General features: G+C 47.0%; 1 protein-coding gene across 27 annotated transcripts in view; it reads left to right on the top strand.

Annotated features, from left to right (window-relative positions):
- The window catches only part of DAAM2 (dishevelled associated activator of morphogenesis 2), a 114513-nt gene that overhangs the window by 67956 nt on the left and 25464 nt on the right, over window positions 1-21093 (top strand). For all 27 annotated transcript variants that reach the window (XM_074038147.1, XM_045390816.2, XM_074038139.1 and 24 more), the window contains 11 exons: window positions 2932-3021; window positions 6428-6502; window positions 6988-7082; window positions 9512-9845; window positions 10829-10939; window positions 12327-12430; window positions 13493-13559; window positions 15234-15351; window positions 17326-17464; window positions 20133-20191; window positions 20331-20515. In XM_074038147.1, the coding sequence (XP_073894248.1) occupies window positions 2932-3021; window positions 6428-6502; window positions 6988-7082; window positions 9512-9845; window positions 10829-10939; window positions 12327-12430; window positions 13493-13559; window positions 15234-15351; window positions 17326-17464; window positions 20133-20191; window positions 20331-20515 (1377 nt within the window). The remainder of the gene's footprint in view (window positions 1-2931; window positions 3022-6427; window positions 6503-6987; window positions 7083-9511; window positions 9846-10828; window positions 10940-12326; window positions 12431-13492; window positions 13560-15233; window positions 15352-17325; window positions 17465-20132; window positions 20192-20330; window positions 20516-21093) is intronic.

Raw genomic sequence — 21093 nt, 5'->3', positions numbered from 1 at the left:
GGGGGCATGGGAGTGCCTAGCAGGAAGCTGTATTCTAGACTGGGAGAAGTCACAATGGCCCCTGTAAGCAGTGACATTTTCACCGAGATAATAAGTGAATGAGGTTCAGGACAATGACTGCAGAAGAAATGGTATATGTGAGTGTCAAGTCAGAAGCTGGGTCCTTTTGGGGTACACAATGAAGACCAGAAGAACTAAAGTTTTTGGATTAAACCCTAAGGGCAGTGGAAAGTCATGGAAGATTTTAAGCAGGGATTTGAGGTGATCTGATCACTTTTCTAAAAGACCATACAAGGTGCTCTGCTAAAGAAGGGTTCTGGGTTGACCATTTGGAGGCTTTTGCCTCCTAATCCTACAGGTTAGAGAGAAGGGTGCCTTAGACTAAAGTATTAGCAGTGAGGATGGAGAGAAGTGGACAGATTCAAGAGCTATTTAGGAGGAAAGATAATAGGACTTGGTAGGATCAAAGAGTGAGTAGGAATCAAAGAACACCCCAGTTTCTGACATGAAGTGTTGGATGGATGTTGGGACCCTGGACAGGATAGGATATACTGGAGGAGATTCAAGTTTAGGGGGCTGGGATGATGAATTCAATTCACACATTCTTTCTGTATATCAGTTTCCTTATCTGTAAAACGAGTTGTTATAAGTTATAAACAAATGAATAAACATTACACACTTAGAACAGTGCCTGGGACATAGTAGCTCTACGTAAGTACATCAGAGTGGAGACATACTGGAGACAATCGGGCCCCAGGGTCTGGAGTTCAGGAAACTGTTGGCCTAGGGGTACAAGTTTGAGAGAGTCTGAGATAATAGCTGAGTCCTGGGGAACAGGTGAGGGAGGACGGTGCCCTGAGGGACTTCATTTAAAGGTAGGATAGAAGAGGAGAAGTCATCAAGGAAGCCCACGCAGAACATGGGGTGAAACAGGAGAGAGACTGCTCAGGAGGGTAGTTGCTAAAGAAACCAGGGAAGTGAGGTTTAATAAGAAGCAAGCAGTCAGCAGTTATATGCTGCCTAGGCTGAGCGAAACTACCATTGATTTAGAGATAGAGACCACTGGCTGGAAAAGACAAGTACATCAATAACCTGAATACAAGCTCATGTGGAACTGCTCTGTAGTCCAGGAAGGGAGAGATTCTTCTTACCTGGGAAGGTCTACTGAAGGCTTGCGGGAGGAGGCTGACACGGTGCCCTAGGAATTAGACCAGGTCCTTAGTGTGAGTGGGTACGGAGGCCTGTCCAGGCAGGACTCACTGTGTAAGCAAGGGCACAGAGGTTGAAGGGGTGCAGAGTTTGTGTTGGGAAATGTAAGGTGCATATAACTCTCCTTTTTCTTTTATTTCTGATTTTGATCGTGGAAAAGAAACCTCAAACAGCATTCTGGGAATTTTGACAAAGAACTTCCTGGGATACCTAGAGAGCAGTTCTAGGGAAGAACTTTTGTATGGGATTAAATCTGCAGGAGTCTTGAGTTCCAGAGGCAGGTGAACTAATGGGTATTATTTCAAATATCCCTTGTCTGTGCTGTCTGAATGGCAGTCCTTGGCCAGATGGGGCTACTGGCTCATCTGAATTGAGATGAACTGTAACTGTAAAATGCACACCAGATTTTGAAGACTTAGTGTGAAAAAAGGAATGTAAAATATCTCATTATTAATTTTCTACATGATTATATGTTTAAATGATTATATTTTAGATTTACTGCTTTCAATGAAATGTACTATTGACTTCACCTATTTCTTTTAAAGTTTTTAACGTGACTAGAAAAATTTGAAAATATATGTGGCCCCTGTTATCTTTCTATTAGGCAGTTCTGATCTAGGTGAGAGAAGAGAGTCTTAATATTCTCCCTTGAATAAAAGTATAGGGAAAAGATTACAGATATCAAAATTTAAGACTATTATACTTCCTTAGATATTGTTTTCACTGTTTATTGTATTTGAAAATATAAAGGTTAGTACTATTATGCTTTGTTATGCTTAATTTATGCTTAATGCAATTTTTGCTTTTGATTTTTAAAAAAGCACACAATGTTCTCCATGGCTCAATAACTAGTCCTTTGATTAGCCCTTGATTAGCATTAGGTATTGCTCATGCATGATAGGAGAAGCAGCTTCAAAAGATTTTCAGGGGCCGCCTAGCACAGCAAAACCTTTAAATTCACCCCAAAATACCTAGGAATTACCCCAAATATGACCTCATAAAGTTCCAGTTTGCTCCTTGGAAAGTTTGGACTAGCCTGATGGAGCCCGGCGCCTTCTCTTGGTGGTCCTGCAGTGGGAGGGGCTGCCTCCAGCAGGCACTCCCTCCCTCGGAAGCAGATCAATGCCTCCCTGGGCATGGCTCGCCCATCCTACTCTGATTAGCCCCTTGTCCTCACCAGCTCTGTCCAGCCCGTGCTAGGGCCCATGCTGAGTTTGGGGGAGCCAGAGAATGTCTAGGGGAGAGATTTGCAGGGCAGGTAGACCTGAAGGATTGGACGAGAATTGGAGAGAGGCAGAACTAGATCTGCAGACAACTCCCTTCTTTGTTAGGCTTTGTATTATGGTGTCCACAAGCTTAAGAATCACAAGGGATGGAAGACAAGAAACCGTGGGGCGAGAGGATCAGGAGCTAGCAAAGCAATGCAGGAGACGCGCAGGGAACAGGGTGACCTGAAGCAGGAGGGTGGATTTGCAGAGACAAGGTTGGGGGTGGAGAGGAAGTAAAGGGAGTGCAATGGAAGACACACAGGGCTGGTTGAGGCAAGGGGATGGGGCTATATTTCTCACAGAAAAAGAAATGCCCTATCATATCTTTGATGCTCTTCGGGAGGAAGATAGTAGGCTGAGGACCTGATCTGGGGGAATTCTAATTTCCTGCAGGGCTGACTATTCTAATCTTAACCATCCCTAGTGTCAGACATATTTTTTCTTGTCTTTGCAGGATGAATTGGATCTCACTGACAAAAACCGGGAGGCTATGTTTGCACTGCCCCCTGAGAAGAAATGGCAGATCTACTGCAGCAAGAAGAAGGTGCCCTCTCTGACCCTTCCGGCCACATCTCAGGGTCCATGGCATGGGGTGGCTCTTGCTGCCTTACCTGCCCATCCATTCACCTGATGTTTATTACGTGCCAGCACTGTTCTAGGTGTTGGAGGAACAACAGTGAATAAAATAGAAAAAAGGAAATTCTGCTCTTCTGGAGCTTACACCCACAGAAATAGGATTCTCTTTTTCAAACACCCCTTAAGCAGGACCTGCTGCATTCCAGGACTGGGGCTGGCTGGGAGAGAGACAAAGAAGCAGAGTCTGGACTCTCTCGTGCCTGCTTCCAGGCATGGAGGGTGGGCAGCCTGGACCATACCTGGGGCAGCTTTGCTATAAGAAATCAGTTTGGGGGACAGGGGTGTCCTCTTTTGGATCTTTAGCCTCCACCCTGTCCCAGGCTAGGGCTCACACATCAGTCCTTGTCCTCCTCAGCATATCCTCCCTCTCCTCTCGCTCGTTCAAAGATGCTGTTAGCCTCCTGCTGTGGCCCTCCCTAGAAAGGGGTACGCTGGGCTCCAGTCCAGCTTGATTGGACTTGATGTCCTCCCTTCTGCTTCCCCAGTGGCTGTGCATTCTTCTCTCTGCTGTCTCCATCTCTGTGTTTCTTCAGCTTGCCTCTGTCTCTATGTCTCTCTCTTTCCCCCTTTCTATTTTAGTCTGTTCCTTTTACTCCTGAATTTTCTTTTCATGGCCTACTTTCCTCCTCTCCCCTCTACCCCCCCAGTTTTCAGACTCGAGTCCCAAGCCTAAAACTTGTTCTTCTGCCCTCCTACATTGCTTTGGTGTTTAGGGACCAGAGCCTGGCTATTCCCATGCCTGAGGCTCAGGCTCCCTCCCTCCTGGGAGGAGACAGGAAGGTCTGGGCAGAGTCTGAGCCATGTCTTCTCCGTGCTCCTGTGCCCACTCATAGCTCTTCTCTTACTCTTCCTGCTGAAGACATTTATCCCATCCCCAGGGCTCCACATTGAACCAGACTGACCTTATAATGTTGGAGGATTCAAATATACACCATTTCAGAGTTGCAGGAACCTGGAAAACAACCCAGTGTTGATGCAGTCTCATTCTTTATTTTACAGATGAGGCCAAGAAGGCCTAGAGAGTCAAGACTCACCCATAGCCCATCCAGTCAGTTATGGCGAGTGGCTGCCCATTGCTAGAACCTGGGACTGCTGGGGAGGATAGTGCTAGAGGCTGAGGACCTGTGACAAGAGGCATGGGCTGCACACACTATAAGCCATTGTCTAGTATACTCAATGCACGCTTTATTAAGCACCTGCAGAATATAACATTCTGTGTTTATGCATCTCATTGTGAGAAAAGCAGGTCTTTAAAAAGCTCAAATCATGGAAAGAAGGAGGGAAAGAAATTTCAGGAGTAATTAATCATATCTCAGGATTCTCCATTTTCCAAATTGATTTACTATGGAGTTCCCTTAAGTTGGTCTCTTCTACAACTGGAAAAAAAAAAAAAAAAAAAAAAAAAGGCCAGGCATGGTGGCTCATGCCTGTAATCCCAGCACCTTGGGAGGCTGAGGTGGGTGGATTATCTGAGGTCAGGAGTTCGAGGCCAGCCTGACCAACATAGAGAAACCCCATCTCTACCATAAAAAAAAAAAAAAAAAATACAGAACTAGCCAGGCATGGTGGCACATGCCTGTAATCCCAGCTACTTAGGAGGCGGAGGCAGGAGAATCACTTGAATCTAGCAAGAAGTGATTGTGGTGAGCTGAGATCATGCCATTGCACTCCAGCCTGGGCAACAAGAGTGGAACTCCGTCTCAAAACAAACAAAAAAAATTATTAAAATACAAGGGCATCTCTTACTGCCTTCCAAACCAAACTGTAATTTCCCCACACACTTTCACACCCTTCCGCCTTCCCACATGGCACTTCCTCTGTCTATAACACCCTCCCCACCTGTCTTAGCTGTAATACTCTTTAATAACCTAGTGTTCTTAGACCACTCACCCCCATCCCCTACAGCTTTCTGTGTTGGATGGATCACCCTCCAAGGTCTGCTATGGGCAGCTCTGCCGTAGAACACTGACCACCCTTTCTCTGGTACTGGACTGGCAGTACATGGAAGGCAGAGACCATGACTCTTTAGTCCGTACTCCGTACCTGCAGAGCTCAGTATGGTGATTGGCATCTAGTAGGTCCCCATTCAGTGCACATGGCACGGGTAAACAATGAGCCAGCAAGTGCAGGAAAGGATGTGTTTGCCGACGCAATTGTTTTTGGTGCTGATTCCCCTCCCCAAGGCAGAAGACAGAATGTTTGGCCTTCAGTCATGGAGAATTTAGCACGTATAACCATGGTTAAATTTAACATTTAACCATGTGAAGTCATAAAGACCCAAACAAAGCAGCTTTCCTACTGGTCTAAAATTTGTATTTTGTGAAACGAAATAGAAAACATCGAGTGGATGGAGCTGAGAGCTGCAGGGCCCGCTGGCAGCTGGCGGAGAGGTGGTTTGTCAGGGAGGGTCTGGAGGAGGTTAAGTTTTCATGCCGATTTGGAAGCAGGACAGTGGAGAAAGCAGATGCGGAGGAGCCTCCAAAGTGACCTGGGGCACAGGAACAGGAATGAGCAGGACGGGTGTGAGGCCCAGAAGCAGATCCATTTGGCTGGAGAAGGCTGGATTTTCAGTCAACATTAATAATTCTTTAACTCCCATCATTCTTGCCCTTACTTGGGGAAGAGTCGAGCCTGTCTCTTGAGGGCTGAGCACTGGGCCAGAGGTCCTCGGATCTGGTCTCTGCCTCCCCGCGGCACATCCCCCTCATTCGGGAGTTTGCCAGAAATTAAATCACAGGCCTAAGGGGGTCTCCTGAGTCTTTTCAAAACCCAACCCCTTGGAAATTTTTCTAAAGTTACTATTTAATGAGTGCCTATTATGTGCCAAGTGTTTTCTATTAGTGTTCTAGAACTGCCTGAAAGACTAAGTTTTTAAATTTCCCAACTGTCACAGACCAATACTTTTGTAAAATATGAGAATGAGATTATCAGAGAAAGTAAAAAGATGTATAAAAATAAACACAAATTCGAATTAGATTTAACAGCCAGGAAATTATATTTCATTAACTACAAGCTGAGCAAACAGAACAAGAGAAAAAGAATTTTTAAAAAATGGTGCATGTTGCTCACTGAGAGTACATACACCTGCATGGTTGCTGCCCGTGTCATTGGCTGGCCATGAGAGTCAATGTTCATCATCTGTATTTCACCAAGGGAGAAATGGAAGCCTGGGAGAGCATGTAATTTCCTCCAGCCCACCCCACGTGGGCAGAGCTGTGAAATGAATCCCTCTGCTGACATTGAATGAAGCTCAGGATCTCAGGCCACGGGCCTGCCTTGCCTGTTGGTCCATGCTATCCTTTTTCTTGTTTCAGGAGCAGGAGGACCCCAACAAGCTGGCGACCAGCTGGCCTGACTATTACATTGACCGCATCAACTCCATGGCTGCGGTGAGTGGCTGCCCCTCTCCTGCCCTGCCCCCACCTGGAAAGGCTAAGGCAGAGAGGGATCCCCCCAGCCCCCACCCCTGACACACCAAACTGCCTTTTCCTGCTCCTCAGCGCCCTACTGCCCACTCACTGGAGTTCAGCTTTCCAGTTATTCATGAAATTTTAAGGTAATCCACCCCTCCTCTGTGCAATCTCAGAGTCCCCCAACCATTTAAACATTTTAAAATCCATTTGGGCATCACACAAATTTGGGAAATAAACCGGGCCAGTAATTCTCCCCATTTCACAGATGAGGAAAGTGAAGTCCCAGCCCAGAACCTAGGTCTTCCCAGGGGCCAACATTCGGTCTCAGTAAACCATTCCCCGAGGCCTCACCCTTTCTGAGGCAAGCATGGCCCCTGGGTCACACCTGGCCTGGAGTGCAGGGGGTTGGGAGACAGGCAGCCCAGCGTGACTTCTGCCCCCTTCTACCTGCTGGCCCTCAGATGCAGAGTCTGTACGCGTTTGATGAGGAGGAGACGGAGATGAGGAACCAAGTCGTGGAAGACCTGAAGACGGCCCTCCGGACACAGCCTATGAGGTAACTCAGTTTCCCCCTTTTGCTTCCTGCCATGTCCCTTCACAGTTGGTCTCCTTGACATCCTGAAGCCCTGTGCAGTGCTCTGCTCCCATGCCAGTCCTCCTGGCCAACTCTGCCTCACCTGACTTCACTTCCCAGCCCCTACTTCTCTCCTGGGAGGCTGCCAGGGCTTGGGAGGAGGGGAGAGAAGCCTGGGAAAGTGGGATAAACCTCAGGTCCTGAGGAGCTCTCTAAAGAGGAATCGAGGGCAAGTGCTTTCTAAAATTTATTCATTTATTTTTGGTAAGGGGATAGAATAGGAGGGTGACCAAATGGACAAGGTACATAAGAAAGAGCCGTCTGAGGATGAGGGGGCAGGGTGAGCACCCCGTCCAGGAAAGGAGGAACGCGCGGGTAGAGAAGTACTCCAGCCACTAGGGGGGGTGTGGTGTCTCTGGATGGGATTTGCCCTCTAGAATGGGAAAAGCAGTAGAAGTCCTGGAGCCATGGGAGGACCCCTTTCCCTTCCCAGGCCACAATGTGTGGGGCCCAAAGTGGGTCTCCTTGTGTTTGGGTCTGCCCCGTGGTGTGCTGGAACTGGCTCGTACCAGCTGGCGAATGCCGACTGTCAAATTTTCAGCAATTTTGTAAGCTGGTTGTTAAACGTAGCTATGATTAAAATTTCAATTATATAAGTTTAAGATTCAATAAGTTGTATCAAAACAAAGGTAATAACTACTTGAAACTCTTCACTCCCAAATTACCCAATTATTTTTCTACATTTACTATAATGTATACTTTTGAGTTTACATGCATTGTATGTACATGGAAACACTATGAAATATGCATCTCTTCCCAACTCTGCATTCAACGACATCAGTCTGTAGCTTGAAATTGGCTATGCTGGGAGCATTTACACCATGGAAATGAGCAAACAATCAGGAGCCGCCCTCCACTCTTCCCCTGGCAAAGAGCTAGCCATCCATTGCGTGGGGGTGTCTATGTCGTCTGAGCTGAGCTCTCTCCCCAGGAGACTAGACACAGCCTCAAGAAGAATGGGAGCATCCTAATTGTCTCTTGTCATTCTGGTAGTGGTGGGGTTCTGGAATGGGAAGGGGAGAGAGGAAAGGATGAGGTAGTCAGGAAATACAGGGGTTGAAGGGAAGTTGCCAGGTCTGTCTCCTACCCCAACTTATTGTAATTTCCCTTAATAATATTCTGATAACAAAAGTCACACATTGTCATTGTGGAAAGTTTATGGAATGCAGAAAAGCATGTAACAGAAAAAAGTAAAAAATACCTATTGTTAACAACTTAGTCTGAAAGCACATTCTTTTATTTTCTAAGCGTATTTGTACAATAACATAAACACAAATACACTTGGGATAAGTAATGTTATAATAGTTTTCTTAGATCATTAATTATTTTACTAAATCAAGGGTACCTGTGTGTGTGAGCATGCCATGGACATCTGGCACCCAGGTGAAACCTATGGACTGCTTCTCAGGAATGATGTTTTAAATAATAGATACAAAGATAGGATGAACAAATAATGAAAATACAGCTACAAATAATAAAAGTGAGATAGCAACGAATTGTGCTTCTTTATACCTTAAATAGCAAGAGCCAGCTGCGAGTCTGATAACCATCATAATTTTGAAGTACTGAGGAGTGCAAATGGTATTTTGAAATACCTGGTACAACTGTAATTTGGTATGAAAATAGCTGTGATTTCTTGGGGTGACAGAGTCACAGATTATGCTACTGTCATTTACTACTACTGTCATTTATTGCCGATATTCGTCATTGAGGAAAATGCTAAATTTTAATTAGAAGTTACCAAAAATAAAAATGTAATTTTCTTTTCCCACCCAAGTCCTTGGATCTGTGAATGCTATCCATAGATTCTTCAGCAGAACAGACTCCAAATTAAGAACCCCTGAGCTAAATGGGTTTTAATTATTATTATTATTATTTTTTTGCTAACATTCAAGATAGATAACTCTGCTATTTTCTTTAGGATCCCTTGAAATGTAGCTTCCCTAGGTTTAACCCCATGACTCGATGACTCTGATGGCCTTCCTATCTGGAAGTCCTCTTTATTATCTGACTGTAATTCTCTTAATCTCCATCCTCACTGGAGAGGAGTGTTGAGGTTTAACAGCTCTGATAATTATCATGATCATCCCCTTCACATTCATACTATTTTAGCTATGCAACTGACAATGATATGCAAAAGCACAGTATTTAAAATGCAAATAAGACACAAGTCTTTGGAGAAGATGATAGGATTTCAGTGCTTTAGATAAACTACAAATAAGCCAAGTAGCTACTGTAGGTGGGACAAGGTGCATGGTGGTGCACAGGTAAGTGGGTAACTATTTGCAAAGTGTACGCAGAATCATATGCAAATACAATACATTTTATTTGTTAATGGCTCTGATTTGTAGGTTTGTGACCCGCTTCATTGAGCTGGAGGGCTTGACCTGTCTGCTAAATTTTCTCCGGAGCATGGACCATGCCACCTGTGAGAGCCGCATCCACACCTCGCTCATCGGCTGCATCAAAGCATTGATGAACAACTCCCAGGGGCGGGCACATGTGCTGGCACAGCCTGAGGCCATTAGTACCATAGCCCAGAGCCTGCGCACAGAGAACAGCAAGACCAAGGTGGCTGTGCTGGAGATCCTGGGTGCTGTGTGCCTCGTGCCTGGTGGCCACAAGAAGGTGCTGCAGGCCATGCTGCACTATCAGGTGTACGCAGCGGAGCGAACCCGCTTCCAGGTGAGGGGCCTGGCTGGAGGCGGGATGCCAGCTGGGTGGGACGGAGGATGTCACACATGAGTGAGAGCCTGAAGATTCTTTGCAGCAGAAACTGGGGGAAAAGGAAGGTAATGTGGTCTGCATGCCTGCTCCTGGAAGGTAACAGGCGAAGAGTACTGGGACCTCGAAGGCTTGTATAAAAACACATGCAGGGCCTTAAGAGTTATGAGTTTGGGTGGGAAATGGACTTGTCCTCCTTACTAGTCAGTGGGTTCCTGGAAGCTGGGATATTGGCCTGCATTATTTTGGGGGCTCTACATCTCCAACCTCAACACCTGGCTCATGATAGGGGCTCAGTCAAGAATTGTTGAATTGAGTGCAATTGCTGAGATCGAGATTTTAGGTGCTATGCTTGAGCCAATGCCTAATGTGGAACACTGGGATCATCCCTGGGGGCTTCAGCCATGCTATTCTCTTTTCTTTCCCTGACCTGCCCAGAAAAGTGTCAATGAGATGAATAGTAAATATGAAGTATCTTAGCACAGTGCCTGGCACAGAGTAAGTCCATAGAGATGGGAACTGATGTTACAAACCCTATAGTTTATTGCCCAAAACTGGGTCCTGACTCTTTGCAGAAGATGGAAAAGGGATAAAAGCAGCGTCCATACCATAAAGGAGCTAGGCAGGGAATACATATGAGCTGTAAACAGCTGGAGCACGATGATAAAGCGGCACTGAAGCACTGCTCAACCATGTAGACCAAGCCCCAAAGGTTGAGTGGAGAGGAAGTGAGGCAGCACTGCCACTGAGGTGAGGAGAGGCAAAGGAATTTTCTAGGCAGAGGTGAGGTTTGGGGCAGCCCAGAGTAAATTGGACAGACCTGATTAGGTGGAGAGAGCAGATGGGGTATTCTAGGTAGTGAAGGCGACAGGAGTAAAGGTGCAAAAAGGCCACACTTGGGGGGGACTCAGCCCTCTCCTGCTGTGTCCTGCGTTTCCACCTAGACCCTGCTGAACGAGTTAGACCGAAGTCTGGGCCGGTACCGGGATGAAGTGAATCTGAAAACAGCCATCATGTCCTTCATCAATGCTGTCCTCAATGCTGGAGCTGGAGAGGTGGGGTGCCTTCTCCTTGCCCTTGCTGTTCCCTGACTTTCTGGACCTGGGGTAGAGTGTGTGAGTGTGTTGCTTCCCCAATAATTGCTTTTGATATTAAACCCGGGAGGGCTCCTGGGGAGTTGCCTGCATAGGTAGCATCATGCATTGTGAACAGACCCAGAGCTGAGCTGGCTGATGCTGGCTCAGGGCGGTGGGGAATCATTGGTGGGAGGAGGGCGAGTTTGGGACCTTGTTTGTAGGGAGCTGTTTCTGGACTGTTTTCTGGTTGGCTGGTCATGTTCTTCTAGTGCCTTCTGTTAGGTATGCCTTCTGGTCTCCCTTACTTTTGGGGTCAGAATGGGATTCTTGAAGTATAAAAATAGCAACAGGCCGGGCGTGGTGGCTCATGCCTGTAATCCCAGCACTTTGAGAGGCCTAGGCAGGTGGATCACCTGAGGTCAGGAGTTTGAGTCCAGTCTGGTCAACAGGGTAAAACTCCATCTCCACTAAAAAAATATAAAAATTAGGTGAGTGTGGTGGTGGTCACCTGTAATCCTAGCTACTTGGGAGGCTGAGGCAGGAGAATCACTTGAACCTGGGAGGCGGAGGTTGCAGTGAGCCGAGATTGCATGATTGCACTCTAGCCTAGAGGACAAGGGCAAAACTCTGTCTCAAAGAAAAAAAAAAAAAAGCAACAGTAGAAGAACTTGAAAAGCAGGTGAACATTCCAAATTCTAAGGCAATCAGATGCCCTGGTCAAGGTTAACTTGAAGGACAAAAGGGGCAAAGGGAGCAATTTAATGATCTTTACTTTCCCTTTTTTTCTGCTAGGAAAACTTTTTTTTTTTTTTTTTTAAACAATTTGTCCTTATGCCCTGGGTTAGGGAAGGCCGGTTGGGGGAATAATCTTCCCCTCAGGTGCTAACATCACCTTTGTTGGTACCAGCTTTTCATGGCTGTCATGTGCTCTGATTAGCTGGTAACCACACCTCATCAGGGAATTGTAACAAGTGTCATCCCTGTAGATTAGTCATGTTATGACCATTTCACAAATGGGGAAACTAAAAGCTTTCCCAAGGTCACAAGACCAGATCCAAGATCTATCTGATTCCAAAGCTTGTGCTCCATGTCACTGTACAACACTGCTCTTTGATGCTGAAGGCAAAAACTGGCAAGGGGCTTGAAGGAAGTGGGGCAGGAGACCTAAAAGAAGCTGGGCTTGCTTTAGACTAAGAAATAAGGTCTCTGTTCTTTCTTGGAGCTCTGGGACTTGAAGCAGCTCCAGGTGAGTTAGCTGTGGGAGGTGTGTTGGGTCTGTGGCTAGGGTGGTGATGAGGGCTCCACTGGGGATGTTGTGGAAATTGAGATCTGCCAATGAGTCTGGCCCTCCCTTCGTGACCCCCAGGATAATCTGGAGTTCCGCCTACATCTACGGTATGAATTCCTGATGCTGGGGATACAGCCTGTGATTGACAAGCTCCGGCAACATGAAAATGCCATCCTGGACAAGTAAGGTCCAAGCAACCGTCTCCATTGCAAACCTGCGGGGACAGTGCCTCAGATGGGGATGGTTGGGACCTTTGTGAAGGCTGCCCTTCCCTCTGGAGGCCAGCTGCCATACCCAGCATAGATTCAGAATCAGTTCTGTGGGGGGCAGGGGTGCCCTTGCCTGTCCTCTTTGCTGACCGGCTTGTCTCATCTCCGATGTTATAGACAGGTGAACCCAGTAGCCCTCAACCATTGCAGTACTGCCCCCTGGGGGGCATGTGGAAATATGTGAGGGTGTTCTTTGGTTTTCAAACTGGTTGGTGGTGGGCAGTACTGGTATTGGTTGTTGGGGGCCAGGAATGCTAAATGTCCCACAGAACCTTTCTGCTCAACAAAGAAATGTCCCACCCAAAATGCTTGCTATAAAGCCCTTGTTGATCCAAGGGCACAATTATGTTCCCATGTGGTACCAGTGAGGCCGCACTGGTTCTGTTCCATTCATTTAGGCTATTTTATTACACTAGGTTTTAAGGGACAGAGGATGGATCCTTTTGAGGTGGAATGAGTGGATGTGTGCATGAGGATAGAAAATGAGGGAGAGATCAGTTTTGAGGGCTGACTTGGAGACCCTATGAAAGTACTGGGGAAAACAGACATAGGGCTGATGTCCTCAACTGAGAGACACTGGGCAATGCCTGCAGACATTACATTCTTGGTTGTCACACTGGGGGGTCCTGCTGGCATCTAGGAGGTAGAGGTTGGGGATGCTGCTAAACATCCTCACAGATCAGCCTCCCACAACCAAGGATAAGCAAGCCCAAAATGTCAGTAGTGCCGAAGTATAGAAGCCCATTCTAAGGTGAAGGGACCCTAGATTGGCCTCCCCGAAGGAAGGTCATGGGATCTTATAAAGGTCAGACAATGGGTGTCCTACAAACAGCAGCTTCTTTCCCATTTTGCCTTCACTTTGCTTGAATGAAGCTTTCAGATTTAGCCAGTGGGGGGCTCAAAGGGGCTGTAACCCTCAACCAAGGGTGTGTCCTGGCTGTAACGTCTATCTCTCTGCCTCCCCATTCTGTCTAGACATTTAGACTTCTTCGAGATGGTGCGGAATGAGGATGACCTGGAGCTAGCCAGGAGGTTTGACATGGTGAGGAGCCGGCAGGGTGGAGCGATTGCAATAGGGCAGTAGGGTTCCTGGTGGCCCCAGAGCCACTTTTCTAGACCCTGTGCTGTGGCAGGGCTGGTGTGGGCTGGTTCCCTGGTGGGCACCCCCATGGCCAGGTCCTGTGATCAGAGTTCTCCATAGAAACACAACCAATAGGATACATATAGAGATGGATAGATGAGAGAGCATTTATTAGGGGAATTGGCTCACACAACTATGAAGGCTGAGAAATCCCATGACAGGCCGGAGTTATTGCATGGAGAAACAGGGAAGCCAGTAGCATGGCTCAGTCTAAGGCCAGGGGCCTCAGAACCTAAGGGGCCACTGGAGCAAGTTCTGGAGTCCAAAAGCTGGAGAGCCTACTGTTCTGATGTCCAAGGGCAGGAAAAGAAGGGTGTCCTGGCTCCAGAAGAGGGAGACAGAAAATTCACCTTTCATTGGCCTTTTTGTTCCTCCAGACCCTAAGCTAATTGGATGATGAGCAGCCCACAGGATGGAGCGATGGCAGGATGGTAGTAGGGCTCTAGGTGGCCCCACAGCCATTTCTCCAGGCCCTGTGCTGTGGTGGAGGTGGTGTGGGATATTCCTTACTCAGTCCTCTGACTCAAATGCCAGTCTCTTTGAGAAACACCCTCACAGACACACTCAGAAAGAATGCTTTCTGAGCATACCAGCTATCTGGGTATCCCTTGATCCAATCAGGTTGACACCTAAAATGAACCATCACATCCCATTTCCAGAGCCTTGGCAGTATGCTGGCTGTGGAAGCCTCCCCTGGGAAGGCATCAGCCTAGGAGGAGACTGAAACCCCCAAAGGAAAGAGAGCAAGTTATTACATGTGATTAGTCTCAAATACCTTTCCTGGGCTGACTTTCCCCTGCCTTCCAGCAACTTCCTGAGTCCCCTCTCCCCATCCCTAACCAGATCATGCTTAGTAAACTAAATTGTATTTTCATTTTAGCCTCAGCAACCCTGAAAGCACACAACTCTGCTTTATTGTATTATAAAATCCCTATCCAAATAGAAAGCTACTTTTGGGTGGTGCTTTACAGTCACTGAGTGCATCCCATTATATTTTCACAAAAGCCCTGGATTTATAGATACAGAAACAGAGGTTAGAGGGGATAAGCAGCTTGCCTGTCATTGCACAACTAAAGCGTAGATCTGGGGTTTGAACCCAGGTGGTGGACCTGCGCCACATGCCACCTGCTACTTTGAAACTTCTATGCCCCTGCTCCCTTCCCTGAGTTTGGATCAGTAGTTCTCAAGCAGGGGCGAGTTTGCTCTCATCTCCCCCGGGGACATTTGCAACATCTGGAGATATTTTGACTTGTGTGAGGGGGTGCCACTGGCATCTGCTAAGGAGAGGCTGGGGTGCTGACACACAACCTACAATGCACAGGGCAGCCCCAAGGCCCCACAACGAGGAATTATCTGACCCAAGATGCCAATAGTGCTGAGACAGAGAAACTCTAGTTTACATAATTGACTATCTCCCTCTTCCTTTTGTCTCTCTCTTTTTAAGCCTGGGCCAGAGGCAGGGGAAGAAAACCTCTCCTAGGAGACAGGGCGTAGTGGAGGGAAGCAGGGTCTTCTCTCTCCTGCTGATTCCCTCTGCTGCCTACCCCCCAATCACTGCGCCCTCTTCTCTCCCAGGTCCACATCGACACCAAGAGTGCTTCCCAGATGTTCGAGCTGATCCACAGGAAGCTGAAGTACACAGAGGCCTACCCCTGCCTGCTCTCTGTGCTGCACCACTGCCTGCAGATGCCTTGTGAGTACCCTGTACTCGCTGCTTCCCTCGACTGGCCTGAGCCTTGACTTGGGGCAGGTTGAGACAAGACTTTAGGACCTCCCTGGATTGGGGAGTGTGACCATGTCTCCCTGTGCACTTGCTCTTGGGAGGCCAGGCCCCATGACGGAGGCCCCTGCTTTTCCTTCCCTCCTTGGGGCCAGGTCCTCCACTGTCATCTGGGGAAGGAGCTGGGGACTTGGCCCTGAGAAACTCCAACATCCTAGTCCAGAAACAGTAGCTTGATCATTGCAAAATTAAATAGCTCAGCGTTCAGCTCATGATGGGGGAGAGATCAGTCATGTTGGGGAGTTCCAAAAAGTTTTGTGCTTGGGGGAGTAGCACAGATGTGGAATGAACATGGTTGGTTTTTTCTTAAGGTTTTATCAACTCCTTTATCTCGTCCTTGTTGGCTTCCCCTCTTACACTCTTGCCCCTGCTTCTGCCTACAAATACCAAATGTCAGCATCTACGGGAGCAGATGGCTAAGTTCTTAAGATCCAGGTGTGCACAGTGATTGAATAAATTGTACATAATTGCTAATAGCCACTCCAGAATGCAATTTGAAATGAGCTTTAACGGTACCCCTTGGTACTTAAGCTCTTCACAAAGAGAATATTTTGAAAACACGTGTGGCCCACCATAATGGTTGATGTTGGTGGTGTCAGCAATCATAGTGACAGTGATGGCAACTGTGACTTATTGTGTGCCAACTCTGGGCCAGGCATGATGTGAGGTCCTTTAGCACATCGTCTCTGAACCTTAGAAAGACCTAAGGAATACACATTATGTCCATTTGAATAGTGAATGAACCTGAGGCTCAGCGAGATATTTACATAGAGAAAGAATTTTGGTTTCTGTGGGGTCAAGGGTTGAGATAAAACATGTTCTGCCTCTGTGAGCTAGTGACCTGGCTTTACACGATTTTGCTGGGTGAAAGGTAGACGGTAAATGATACCACTTTGCGATGCATGTGTCAGTAGACTGGTGGACAGGATAGATGCAGTGACCTGAATTAAGAAGCTATCAGTTCTCCAAAGCTCATTGCAGAAGGTCTTCATGGAGGATATATACATCTCTGGGAAACCTGACTTCTTGTGCTCCCAGGGATTCCTCTGTTTCCTGTTCCATGGGCAATGTGAATGGGTTCTTCTACTCTGCCCCAAAATGGGACTTTGCAGACTCAGTATTCTACCTTGTAGGCATTGTGGTTTGCTTTGATGTCAGGATTGAACTTGTTGGATTTTTATGATGGTCAATAGAGATAAAGTGCTGGGGATTAAGGACCAAGGAAAGAGAGTTTTTGGTTATTACATAAAAAGGAAGTCCATGTCCAGCCAGATGACTATCGTTAGAGGGGATGAGAGTGAGAGTCTGTGAGATCACACACAACACACTCTGCCTTTACCTTCATAGTTCAAGGTCACTTCCACAAGAAATCTTCTTGAATTCCATTAAGCACTTCTCTAACTCATTTTGGCTCTCAGTGCACACCTGTAATCAGTTTCCCTTCATCTTTCTCTGTAGAGTAATAGTGTAGATAATACTAAAATCTTTTTTTTTAAAAACTTCCCTGGAGACTTCATTATTCAGCATGTAATATTGTGGAGCAGGTGGTTTTTATAGATAATGTAAAAAGCAATCTGCATTTCCTGGGCATAGTATGCTTAGGGTCCAAACAAGGAAGAAAGGCAGCCAGAAAGTATTTCAGCGAGTAGAGAAGTATATTGGGGAGGTCGCTGACACATCCGTAGAAGTCTAGTTGCTGATAATCAAGAGATGACTGAATCAGTGAGTTGCCATTATCAGCAATGGCATTGCCTCTTCCTCTAGACTGGGAGCTTACCATGGGTGGAGAAGGGCATGCCTCACCAGCCAGAGCCCAGGCAGTGACTCTAGGATGGGCCCTAGGGGACTCCAGGGCTCAGGAAAGATATGATACCTGTCATCCCTCAGACAAACGGAACGGTGGCTACTTCCAGCAGTGGCAGCTCCTGGACCGCATCCTCCAGCAGATTGTCCTCCAGGATGAGCGGGGTGTGGACCCTGACCTGGCTCCCTTGGAGAACTTCAATGTCAAGAACATCGTCAACATGTGAGCAGTGGCCAGCCTTTGCCCTGTCTTCCTCCACCTTCCTCATCTCTCTCTGGTCTCACCAGCGAAACCTCAGCTCCCTTTCACAACCTAGTCATCCCCAAATGAGTCTGGGGCAGCACTGTCCAACAGAACTCTCTAAGCTAATGAAAAAAGTGCCATTTTGTTACTGTTCAATGTGGCTATGGAGTACTTGACACATGGCTAGTATGACCAAGGAACTGACTTTAAAGGTTGTTTCATTTAAATTTAAATAGCCACATGACACGTGGCTAGTGATTATTCTCTTGGACAGCCAGCACAGGTGTATTGGGCATGTTCTCGACTCTCGACGATCCACTGCATGGGTTGGATAGATGGGGAATTTAAACACATTAACATAGAACGAGGGTCAGCAAACTATTGTGCATGGGCTGACTCCAGTCCTCCAGCTTATTTGTGTATGGCCCGTGAACTAATAATAATTTTTACATTTTAAACATTAAACACAAGTATAAGTGACAGAGACTGTGCATGGTGTGTAAAACCTAAAATATTTACTCTGGCCCTTTGTAGAAAGTTTGCTGACCACTGATGTGTAGAACCTGACCATTCAATCATGAGGTTGCTGGATAAGGTTGTCAGAGCCTAAGGCCTTCTGGTTTACCATAGTTTATTGACCTTGGATAGAGAAACACAGAGAAACAAATTTAAATTTACATCAGTTAATAAGAAGGCCTTACATTAACATACTAATTTTTAATTTTAAGCTTTTACTTAACTTTCAGTATGAGTTTGAGGCACTTGCCCTTAAAGGAGATAAATTGGCTCTCGATTCATTATGTTGCATTCCAAAGCCAAGTAGACAATTATTTTCCAGCTATTCTTGCTACTGTTTTCATTTGCATAGTCAGATGTTGATGTAGTTAAAATCCTAATTGGTATGTTGGACAAGTGCAACTGGGAAAGTGATCAAAAGGTAACTTTAGTTTTATTTCCTACTAATTCATTACGCTATTTAGTAGGCAATCTTTTCCACTGCTAGAGGATTAAAAACTCCTCAGGTCCAATGAAGTTTTTACCCCTTCTTGGGTAACAGAAGTCCTAAGATCACTTTCAAGTGCAACACAGTCTGAAATATACGACTAGGACGACAAAAATCATGACATTCTAGATATGATTTAGCCTTAAATCTTTCTCCTCCACCAGCTAGGGCCAGGAAACTGGAATGGGTGTGTATGTATGCATGTGTATGTGCATATGTGTACACATATGTCTGTGTGTGATATTTGCCTTTTCTGTTCTGTTTACCCTGTAACCCCTTCTATCTCCCACTCCTCCTTTCTATTAACCCGTCTGACCCTCTGAAGAGGCAGCCTGGGGAACAGGAAGGAAAAAGGGAAAAGGTCTTACTTGATAAGGTAATTTAGTAAACAGGCTCCCTGCTCTCTCACCTTGGCACATGGTTAAAGACATCAGTGTGTTCCTGGAATCTTTAGGAGTTCCTTGCTGGGTGCCTCTCACTACAAAACCTAGCTCGCTGGCCATGCCGGATTTTTGTTCCAGCTGGCTGGCTGCTTCCAGCCCTTCCGTCAGCCCCTGGTTCCCTGGCAGTCCAGTGCCTGTAGACTTATGGTGTAGATGTTCCCACTTTTCGCTCAGGTGGAAACAGCTCCCCTTGCACGGGACTGTAATAACTGCACCCCAGTTCCTCCACGAGGCTTACATCTGACCCATGGGCAACCCTCATGCAATCTCTTGTGCCAACAAACTCTAGGAGTGCTGGCAGGGCCCCGCACAGCAATGTTCTCTTTCTTTTGCTCCCAGGGCTTTGCTTGGCTCCAAGTAGGGCCCCAGTCTACCCTGCTTCCCTCCCAACTTCAGGGAACATGAATCAGAACTCTAGGAGAGAGCCCAAAGAAACCCCTTCCCTGGATGGTGATGAAGGAGGTAGCATCTTGGGGATAATAGCAGTGGCCCTCTTCAAAGAAATATCTTCACCAAATATCTCCCTCTCCATACTCTGTTCTCTGTGTCCTGGGTCTAAACGTCATGGGTCTAACTCTTCCACATTCTCAGATTTGTAAAGGAAACGATTCTTGGGCTCTCGCTTTGGGATTTCACCTCTGTTAGGCCTTGGTGTCAAGGTAAAAGCTAAATTTGAACAGTTTCAAGAGCTTGGCATGAACAAGGCTGTCATCTGTGTCACCCTGAACACACTCAGTCTGTATTGCTGGTGTGGCTGATGTCTCTTGCTCTTACACATTGGTCTTTGGAAACCTGGACCGTGGTAGGGCCAATATTTTGATCTCTTTTAAAGGTAAACCTATTTTTACAAGGAGGTGCAAGTCATGATACAACTCTTGGGAGCCTGAGGTTCAGTCCTAGTTCTACCATTAATTAATCTACCCCTGTTCTCTGAGCCTCAGTAGCTCCAGCTGTATCACAAAGGGGCCAGGTTATAAGGTATCTAAAGGGCTTTTCTCTCACGGTCTCCACAGACACATAATGTGAACGGGGCAGGGGACCTGGAGAGACACCCGGGAAGTCTAAATCCTAGCCCCCTTGATGTGGCTGGACAGATTGGAGACCAGGGTCCCCACCTGGAGGGTAGAGAGATGGTGTCTCCTGGGAAGCTGTGAGTCAATGGTCAACAATCACATTGCCCCTTCCCTCTATGCCCTGCCAGGCTCCTCAACGAGAACGAAGTGAAACAGTGGCGAGACCAGGCAGAGAAGTTCCGGAAAGGTGAGGGGTTCTGCCTAAGCCTGCTGTCCACTCCACATGCCCTTCCCCTGCCCAGCCCATAACTCCATGTCCTTCCAGGGAAGGGGCCACATTACTCACATTCTCTCCTGTTTCCTCTCCTGTCCCACCCCCATTCCAGAACATATGGAGCTCATGAGCCGTCTGGAGAGGAAGGAGCGGGAATGCGAGACAAAGACGTTGGAGAAGGAAGAGATGATGCGGACGCTGAACAAAATGAAGGACAAGCTGGCCCGGGAGTCCCAGGAGCTGCGCCAGGCTCGGGGACAAGTGGCAGAGCTGGTAGCCCAGCTCAGTGAACTCTCAGTACGCAAACATCTCCCCCTTTACATAGTTGATCCAAGACCCTGGGCTTCAGGACAGGGTGGCCAGAGCAGGTGTGGGAAAGGCCCAGCATGAGGGAGAAGACAGATGGAGACCTTGGGCCAGGATAGAAGAGACCCTCGAGGCTGTACAGGTGGCACCTTTGTGTTAGTTAGAAAAATAATGTCCCTTCCTCGGGTGACACTGTCCCAGGAAGCACACGTTGGACAGCAGAGTGCAGCTGGAATTGGATCCACTTCCGTCTCTCAGTTGGAGACCTTGTACAGTCAGTAACCTACACAACTGCAAAAATCAATCCTGCAATTGCATTGTGATGGCTATGACTCTGATTGTCCACTGCCTGTGTGTGTGACTTGTGTGTCTGTCTGTGGGGATGGTGTTGTGTGTGTGTTTGTGTGTGTTAGATGTTTGGATGCAGAGAGAGAAAATGGGGCCAAATGCGTGTAGAAGGTAAGGGTAGGATTTGGGGTCTAGTATAGAAGGCGACTAGGAGTAAGGAGAGGAATCAAGGTGGGAGACCCGAATGGCATTGGTGCTAATGGCTTTGTCCTTGCAATTTT

The sequence above is a fragment of the Macaca fascicularis genome, chromosome 4 (genome assembly GCF_037993035.2).
Source record: "Macaca fascicularis isolate 582-1 chromosome 4, T2T-MFA8v1.1".
NCBI lineage: Eukaryota > Metazoa > Chordata > Mammalia > Primates > Cercopithecidae > Macaca > Macaca fascicularis.
Note: the sequence above shows the minus strand (reverse complement) of the source record. Positions and strands in the feature narration are given on the sequence as shown.